The 9,632-nt window shown below is 37.5% G+C and overlaps 3 protein-coding genes across 3 annotated transcripts in view; 2 read left to right on the top strand and 1 right to left on the bottom strand.

The window, feature by feature from the left end:
• Window positions 1-9,632, bottom strand: part of Pngl (N-glycanase Pngl) — a 492,631-nt gene that overhangs the window by 176,910 nt on the left and 306,089 nt on the right. The window lies entirely within an intron of this gene.
• LOC148946270 (uncharacterized) overlaps window positions 1-9,632 on the top strand; it is a 279,226-nt gene that overhangs the window by 57,102 nt on the left and 212,492 nt on the right. The gene's annotated exons all lie outside the window — the stretch shown is intronic.
• Window positions 1-9,632, top strand: part of LOC148946271 (uncharacterized) — a 29,210-nt gene that overhangs the window by 2,437 nt on the left and 17,141 nt on the right. The window contains exon 2 of the mRNA XM_089097903.1: window positions 5,135-5,299. Within this exon, the coding sequence (XP_088954029.1) occupies window positions 5,135-5,299 (165 nt within the window). The remainder of the gene's footprint in view (window positions 1-5,134; window positions 5,300-9,632) is intronic.

The raw sequence follows: 9,632 nt of genomic DNA, 5'->3' as shown, positions 1-9,632 counted from the left end.
TGAATCAAATTTGGACGTATTAATAACTTCTTTCCATTGTACTGCCCTTTTAGGGAACTCAGCACCATTATATCGAACCAAACGAAGATACCGTTTAAACTCCGCTTTGGTCTTACTCTTTATATCAAACTCTTGGCCTCACAAGGGCCGCCCACACGCAATCCAGATGCGAAGCCAGAGTTTAGCACGATTTTTGATGGCTTTGAGACCCGGGTCTTCTTTCCAAATTGGACTTCGAGTTTTGAGTTTAAGCCGGTCAAGGGGAACAGCCACATTCTCAGCTTGTTTCATACACTTAACTAAGTGAAGGTAATAAAGATTCAGTTGCATTCTGGCTTGTGGCGAAAAAGCACACGTGCACAATAGGTTAAAAGGGATCTTGACGCAGGACAACAGAGCTGTTAGGGTAGAAATATATAAAGTGCTCCACTCTCGTTTCATACACCATTTTTTATTAGCAGCACAAGGATGATTAGATGGATCAGCGGTTAATGTCACAGTAAAGGAAAGGGGAAGGTGGTCAAAATCACGTTCGTCTTCATCAACATTAACGACAGAGCAGGGAACATCGGCAGAGAAAATACAATGATCAATATTGGTCACAGTACCACTATTATGATATAACTAATTAAGAGCTTTGGGTACTATGTGGTAACCAATTGGCAACGAATATAAAACTAAATTAGCACGAGTAGAGGAGCTATGAACATCACAATTGAAGTCACCTATTTTAGCCAACATTAGCCAACGATACCCATGCTTATCAATATTGCATAACAGAGTTTTAAGGGATGAGCAGGCATTAGAAAACTTTGTAAGTGAAGCTAGACGTTTCTGATCGCAGGGTAGATATACATTTATAAATACAATGTAACCAAGTCGTATTGCCATAATATTATCAGAGGAATGAAATAAGATAGGTGACAAAGGAGTAGCTAATCGTTTGATAACACATGCAAGGCCCCCGGAAGGTCGGCCTTTTGTTTTTCGGGCATTTGTGGTAAAGACAATATGGTGGCTACTTCTTCGTAGAGAGATAACGGAGATGGCAGAAAGTAAACGTTCATGCAAAAAAAAAAATGTCAAAATCATTCATTTTTTGATGTAATGAGCCATCTTTATCTTTTGTGCCATTGATGTCAAAAGAGCAGATTGAGACGGACTATTCGACAGTCATTTCCGAACCACACTTTTGCTCAGGACATCACGCAGAATACGACATTTTAGGCTATACGATGCATGATTACCCTCACAATTAGCGCATTTTGGATCAAAAATACAGGGGGAATCACGGGATGATACATGAGAGCCGGTTGATACATAGCGGCTGCATTTTGTTGGCTTATCAAATTTTTCATGTGGTTGGGAGATTGACAATTATGACAGCAACGGGGCGGGCGCAGGAATTCAGAGACCCGGAATGATTCATAACCCACCTTGAGCCCGAGTCGTAGGCTATTACTCTGGGCTACAGCATCAGCAAAGGTAATTTTCACAGCCAGAGATTTCCCCAAACGTTCAGCGTCGATGACACCTTCACATTTCTTAAAAATTATCGCCTCATAATTAGCGGGCACCCCCTTAACAATGCCATGAAATTTATTTTCTTGCATCATGACGTCACAGCTATTCAATACGGTAGGAACCGCATCGCCGAAAATATTTGCTGCAGATTGACAAATCTGAACAAACAGTTTATAGCCAGAAGGCTTTATGATGTGAATAGCTTCATGACCAGGAACTTTGTTAATAGCACGAGCCCGTTTTGAAGGGTCGTCGTTTAGTAGACATTTTTGAAATGATAACGGTGGCGGTGCTTTCGATATAAGGACTAGCATAAGGAATGGGAAATGATGGAAAATTCAAATCATAAGCTGTTACCTTTTCTTTGATTAAGTCAAGGGTACTAGCCAGAGCACAAATTTTGGAAGCAAGTTTATGATAAGCAACAGCAGGAATTACAGGCACTTCAGTGGGTGAAATAATTACGTACGTCTGCACTGTTAACTCCTCAATTTCGCGCTTCCGAAGCAAATCAATCATATCTTCCACATGCCGAGCGGGGGCATTATCACCTTGTCTCCTTGGTGCTGTTTTGCTACTAGGGTATATTTCTGCCCATAAATCAACTTTAGCATTTTTGGGAATATTTTAAAGAAAAAACTCCACTGCATGATTAATAATAACTTCATCATCAATACCCGATCGAATGTTTGATGGGATGAAATTAAGAATAGCTGAATGCGAAAACATTATCATTTTTGCTTAGCTCAGCCCAAAATAGTCTTGGTTCAAAACATAGCCGAAATTAATTCATTATCCAGGTAAAAAAAAAAAGTCCATCAAGATTTCATATGCAGTCATTAAAAGCAGCTTTAAAGTCCATATGTGTCTGTACTCTCAATGTTATAATATATTCCAAAGTTACTCCGGCTTAATATTGAACTATTATACACCGGTCAGATGCCGAATGACGAAATAAATTTAGTCTCTAATTGATTCCGAATATAATCCTTTTTCAACACAAATAGCTTTTAACAGGTCAGAGACTGAATATATGTCATCTCTATTGAACAACCAGGGCTACTTATAAAAGAGATTTTATTTTTTAAAGGCGCGTCTTTCACACGTGTTTCAAACATTTAATTAGTGATTTCAATTTATAGGACCGGCTAAAAACAAGAGTAGATCAATATTACCAAGGTTTCTGAAAAATTACATCCTTGTAACAAACGTGATTGGTAATTCGGGGAGGATATCCCCCATCACTCCCCCCCCCCTTTTTTTGGTATTTTCATGAAAAAAAGTTGAAAGAAAGGAAACCCTCTTTCCTCCACTGCTCAAACTTTAGGACTATTTGATTGGGTAAATATTTTAAATGTGTTTCTTTTTAAGTGTAGGTGGCACATAAGTATAGTTATAATTTGTAGAGTTCAAAGATTTTGGTACGACTGAGAGGAGAGGAGGTCGGATTAATATAAAATACTGCTTTGATTAGTCAAACTATCTATGGTTTTTCCTTCGCTCTTTCTTCTCTTTTTTGGGTGGGGGGGGGGAGGCTGTTAATTGGGGGTGTTTCTGAGTACCCGGCTGACTGACCGTATTTCAAACAGTAGGCCTTACGAAAAATGTGATTCAATCCTGCTTCTTTGGGCTATAATGAAAAACAAGTTGAAAATGGTTCTGCGGATAAATGACAATAGATTGCCGAAGATTGTCCTTCTCGGCCAACCGTTTTGGGCTAAACGGAAAATAGGTCTTCCTCGTCTGGGGTGGGAGGATGTCAAAGAAAGATTTAAAGGTAATGGGAACTTCCTGGGTAGGTGTTAAGAGGTAGGCTTTGAACAAATTGGAATGGAGGAGGAGTGTGCGTAGCTGTGTTGGCCTGAGGCGGCTTGGTGCTGCGGTGAGTTGTTAGTATTAGTAGTAGGTGTTACTTTGAACTGAATCGATCAGCCCTAATCCTTAGCTGACAAGCAGTACTTTACTCAAGATTCATATTAAGGTAATGACAAAAAATAACAATCAAAACTATTGGAATAACAAGATTTATTTTAGTATGGAAATGGGTTCCTCGGACAATTGTAAGCTTCTAGAGGCCATAGTAGGCTCTATCTATTTGTAATAACTTCATAAGTCAATCCAATTGGTCTTAAATTGCGTTTGGGGGTGTAATTGAAAGGCTTAGTTTAGTTCCAAAAACTAGAATCCTGTAGAGTCTTCTAGCTAGAATCTTCTAGAGTTACAAAGATGGTAGAAGAGCCGTCCAATCTTTTAAATTAAATGAAAGGTTGTACTTTATTTAGAACTTCCCAAAATTACTGGCACAAAATAACATACCATGGATGGTTGTGGCAGAAGATGGCACTGAAATCTTCATTGACAAAATCTCAGGTCTAATTTGATGAACCTTTGATGCTTGCGAAAGTTGTTCACCATAAACTGACTAACACGACATTGTCATTAACTCATTGATTTTTTTTTTTTTTTTTTTTTTTTTTTGATGAAATATTTTATTACTTGCTACTGCTAATACTAACAAATCATTGCAGCAACAAGCCGCCTGAGGCGGACACACCTGTGCACCCTTATTATTTACCCCAATCTAACCTACTGTATAGAGAGTGTATATTTTCTGTTGTTCTATTTTCTTTTCGTATTATTTATATACAATCTAGACATTGTTTTTTCGTTCTGAGATTGTATTATCTATCCTACCTTGCCTGCCCTTGGCTGTTTTATGAATGTTGTATTGATTTTTAGCTGTTTTTCCTTGGTATCGTATAATCTTGTAGGGTCTGGTCTCATGTAAGTGGCATGTTGAGCATTGTTGCTATATTACTAAAGGTAGCAGTTTTTTCTCTTTTTGGATGGTTCTTGTACTAAAAAAAAATCATTTCTTTTTTTAGCTCTTGTACTACGCTTTTTTCAAAGCCTTAACAAGGAATTGACGAAATAAATCTTGATAATCTAGATTATTTATATAATTCTTATTAACCTACCTTTGATATAACAAAAAATACTGTTCAGATTTTCTTTAACGTCGGTTCCCAAATTGAACAAACTAAAATTGTGAAGAAATGGTAATTTTTTATCAATACAATCAAAAAGCTGCCTTTTTACATAGGAATGTTTTGGATTTTCTTCAGTGGTAGTATTGGCTCTCACATTAATTCGCTTGTTCATATCCATCAATAAATATGAGTAAAAGAAGGGGTTTCTATGCTAGTGCCAGGACAGTGGCAAGCCATTCCTCTCGGTTCCTATCAGGGGCCGGCTAAATCTTCTACCGATAATACGCCCTTATGGCATCCTATATCACCAACAGTTCATCCAATTCTAGGGGAATAGATCGTCATTGGTGGGATGCGTTCACACACTGGTGGTCTGTGCCCACATCTCATCAGAGTCACCAAAATCATCCTGTCCACCTGTATTTCATCCCCCACCCAGGTTAGGATCTTTCAGTTACATATTGTTCTTTTTTTCACGATTGAGGTCCTTTAAACAATCTTTGAGGAGGGGGGGGGTGTAGCCCTCTCTCATTTGGCTGCGTGTTCATTTTAAGTTCCAAAAGGATGGGATATCATTAATATTATAGCTTTCATATTATCATTTTGTCGTTTTCTTATAGCGATCTCCATCCACAGACATATCGTTCAAAACATTCAAGAATATTTTATCCGAATCTATAGAATCTAGACGCGATGCAAAAAGAGAGAGATGGAATGAAATGGCTGCTTTTTATAGGACGGCCACTTTTGCCGAAATGATGGAACGGCAAGAATCTGTTAGACAAGTAAGTTTAACTCTAATTATTTTATTTTGAAAAGATTTTAGTTTTGAAGATTGTGTTCTAATGTGAGTTCTTTTATATTCTTTTTCCATTTGTTTTGCTGGATATAGGTTCGAAATATTCATTTAAAGTTGCATTCCACTGTCTTATAAAAAATGAACAAATCCCTATTGTTATACTTGTTGTTTAACATTTTTGTTCTTTTTTGTACCGAACGCTATGCCATTTTTACCAGTCTTTGTCCATCATAGGCAGCGCAATTAGCGCTGCCTAAGTAAAGAGCTATTTGGACACAATGAATTTTTTTGTTCTTTTCACGAAGAAACTTTGCATAGAAGGTGTTTTCACAAAAACTTCAGGAGGAACCCCATTCGATTGGAGATTGAAAGTTCTAATGCCTCTTTTAAGAGTCAAAAGAGATTGGAGGGCATCGAGCCCCCATCCCACGCCCATCAGTTTCCCAAACATATACAATCAAAATTTTAAGATAGCCAATTTGTCAGCACAGTTTAAAGAATCCAGTAACTATGTCTCTGGGGATTTCAACCCAACCCCCTCCCTCATGCCCTTGGGGCAAGGGCTGGAAGCTTTGCAATTCGCCCATTGTTTACATATATCATTTGTTATTGAGAAGGTCGACTTGTTTGACCTTTAATGTCGAAAAAGACGAAGGGTATCCAGGTGAACCTTTTAGAGAATGCTGAGAAAAGTTTTGAGCTAAATAGAAACATGTTATATGTATGCGGGTTGTCAACGGGGCTTTATTCAGGAGTGACCGTGTGTATTAATTTGGAACTTTCAGAAAATGACGAGGGGGATGATCAATTGGCCGAAAAGGTAATATTTTCACGCTACTACTACTAATACTACCACTGCTACTACTAACACTATAACTGCTGCTTCTGTAGCGGGTACTACCAAGGCTGAGGATATTGAAGCCAAAATTTGGGAAAACATTGATGGGAAAGTTAAACTGAATCAAAACATACTATGTATATACAGATTGTCAAAAAGGTGAAGCAGCTGTATCTTTGGAACGGCTTACCGTATGAAACTAAAACTTCCAGGGCATCATGATGGGGATGTTCAACTGACCAAAAGGCAACATGTGTATACCAAAACTGCTATTAGTACTACCGCCACTGCTGTTACTACTACTACTATTGCAACACTACTCCTGCTTCTACTTGTACCTGATCCTACTAATAGCACCTACTGATATGATTCTACTCCTTATTAGGGTTATAATAGGAAGGTGAAATAAGGGTATAAGGGTGTGAAGGTGAAAATTTGAGTGAATGTTATGGGGAAATTTGAAATAAACCAAAAAACACAATGGTCACGGAGATTTTCAAAGGGGTGTATCTCATGAATGGATTAAGGCATTAAATTGGAACTTTCAGGGAATGCTTAAAAGGGAAGATCAATTAACCAAAAGGCAATATGTGTATGCTACTACTAAAAATAATCCAACCACTTCTTCAATCGCAACTGCTACTGACGCTAAGAGTATTAGGATTAAAATTTTAGGATGTTTCGAGGAGGAAGTTGAACTAAGTTAAAGCACACTATGAACATACGGGTTATCGAAAGGGTATATCGGCAATATTATAGTAAATGCTATATATAGTAAGTCGAAACTTTCAGGGCATGATGAGGTGGTTGTTCAACCGACCAAAAGGCAATGTGTTAACACTACTGCTGCTACTAGTATTAAAGCTATTACTAGTCCTGCAATTAGTACTAATAGTACTCCTTCTACTACTACTAGTCTAACTACTATTACACCTATGGCTAAGGATGTGAAGGTGATATTTATAGGGAATATTAAGGATGAAAGTTCAACTAAATCACAATGTGCCGTCTGTATGCAGCTTCTCAGAAGGGACTATCCTGAAAAATAGATTGGTGTCTGAAGGGGTTTTTAAGTGATTAAAAGGTAATCTTTGTATCCTGCTACTACTGCTAATATTACTACTCCTGTTACTATTACTACTGGTACTCTAATGCTGCTACTAAATCTTAGGCTAGTACCACTACTAATATTACTGGTACTACTATTACTACACATTAAGGCGGAAATTTTGAGGAATGTTGAAACAGTGTTGAGCTAGATCAAAACACACTATGCGTATGCAGGCTAGGAATGTCTCAGATGTGAGATAGCAATGGCTCAGGAACGGTTTATGGTATTAAGTTGAAACTTTTTGCGTGTATTGAAGAGGATGTTGAAAAAAAATTAAAGTTGCTGTGTGTTTACTGCTAGTAATGCTACTGTAACTATTTTTACTACTAAGGCTAAGGGTATTAAGGTAAAGCTTTCAATGAATGTTTAGGTACATGTTGAACTAAATCAAAACTAACTATGTTTATGTAGATTGTCAAAAGAGGGTGACGGTAATTTATCAGGAACGATAACATTAAGTTGGAAGTTGGAACTCAAAGTTCCTCAAAGTTGGAACTTTGAGGGTATGTTGTGGTGGATTTTGAACTAATCAAAAGGCTCTCTTCCTAGCTAATTCTTCTACTATGTGTTGCTTCCCCGTAGTATCATAATGTTCATAGGTATGAATATATAATGAGTCGGAGGTAAAAGGCTTGAGATTGTCTGTGAGGCTTGAAAAGACTGATTAGGTGGATAGCTTCACTTATCTTGGTAGAATTATTAGGAAGATGATGGGAACACTGAAGATATTAAAAGTAGAATAGCCAAGGCTCAGGTTTTTATTCACAGCTGAAAAAAGTTTGGAAGAATGGGAATATAAGTCTGCGAACCAAGATTAGAATATTGGGACGACAGTGATCAAATATGGTTCTGAAGCATGGGCGCTCCGTAAGACGGAAGAAGATTTGCTAGATATTTTCCAGAGAAATATCCGACAGATTGTTTTGGGTTCCTGAATGACTGACAGTATTTCAAACAGTAGGCTGTACGAAAAGTGTGGTTCAACTCCACTTTCTAGGACTATAATGAGAGAAGGGTTGAGATGGCTAAAAAAACGTAAAAAAGTTTGGAAGAATGGGAATATAAGTCTGCGAACCAAGATTAGAATATTGGGACGACAGTGGTCAAATATGGTTCTGAAGCATGGGCTCTCCGAAAAACAGAAGAAGATTTGCTAGATGTTTTCCAGAGAAATATCCGACGGATTGTTTTGGGTTCCTGACTGACTGATCGTATTTCAAACAGAAGGCTGTACGAAAAGTGTGGTTCAACTCCGCTTTCTAGGACTATAATGAGAAAAAGGTTGAGATGGTTAGGGCATGTTCTGCGGACGAAGGATGACAGATTTCCGAAGATTGTCCTTTTCGGCTAACCGTCTAGGGCTAAATGGAAAACAGGTCATCCGCATTTGGGGTGAGAGGATGTTGTAAAGAAAGATTTCAGGAAAATGGGAATTTCTTGTGAGTGGGTAAAGAGGGAGGTTTTGAATAGATTAAGATGGAGGAGGAGCTCGAATAGTTGTGTTGGTAGCTGAATTGGTGCTGCAGTGAGTTTTTAGTAGTAGTAGTAGAAGAAAAGAGATGTTGAACTAGGCAAAACAAAAATTTGTATACTACTACATCTACTAGCACTACTAGTTCAACTGCTGCTACTACTGCTACGACGACTACCACTAGTACTGCTGAAGCTAAGGGTATTACAGTGAAACTTTCAGGGAATTTTAAACAAGATAGTGAACCAAATTAAACTTGTTATGTATCTACAGGCTATTAAAAGGCCGTAACAGCTATATCCCAGGAACAGCTTAGAGTATTAAGCTGAAACTGTAAGAGCATGTTAAAAGACAAGCGCATGTTATATTACTATCAAAGCTAAGGGTATTAAGGTGACATTTTTTAAATTATTGGGGGTATGTTAAATTTAATTGAAATACGCTTTATGTCTGCAGGCTGTCGAATGGCCGTATCAGTATACCGAGAACAGTTTATAGTATTATAGTAGGGGAAAGATACGGAAAAAAATGGTCGAACCAGGAAAAAATTGGTATAGAAATTATTTTTGCTCCACTGTGTTCAGAAAAGAGAGCTCTACAGCATATCAAAAATCTAAATCTCCATCCCGTTGCGAAATTCCCTTTTTTCACGTTTTTTGCGCCTATTTTTTAGATATTTCCAGAATCCGAGAATGAGGAACCGTGAAAAGAAAAGTAGTTTATTGATGGTTTCCCTTTTAAGAAACGATTGTTTTTGTGCTCTTTTATTAGACAGAAACATCACGTTTAATCATTTAATTATTTTTTTTTTTTTTTTTTTGTTTTTTTAAAAATTAAAAAAAAAAAAAAAAAAAAAAAAAAATATCAAGCGACACATTATCACAGGGTATTTTTTGAAG

Source organism: Artemia sp. Qi Xiang Cuo, chromosome 12 (genome assembly GCF_049724085.1).
Source record: "Artemia sp. Qi Xiang Cuo chromosome 12, ASM4972408v1, whole genome shotgun sequence".
Lineage (NCBI taxonomy): Eukaryota > Metazoa > Arthropoda > Branchiopoda > Anostraca > Artemiidae > Artemia > Artemia sp. Qi Xiang Cuo.
Note: the sequence above shows the minus strand (reverse complement) of the source record. Positions and strands in the feature narration are given on the sequence as shown.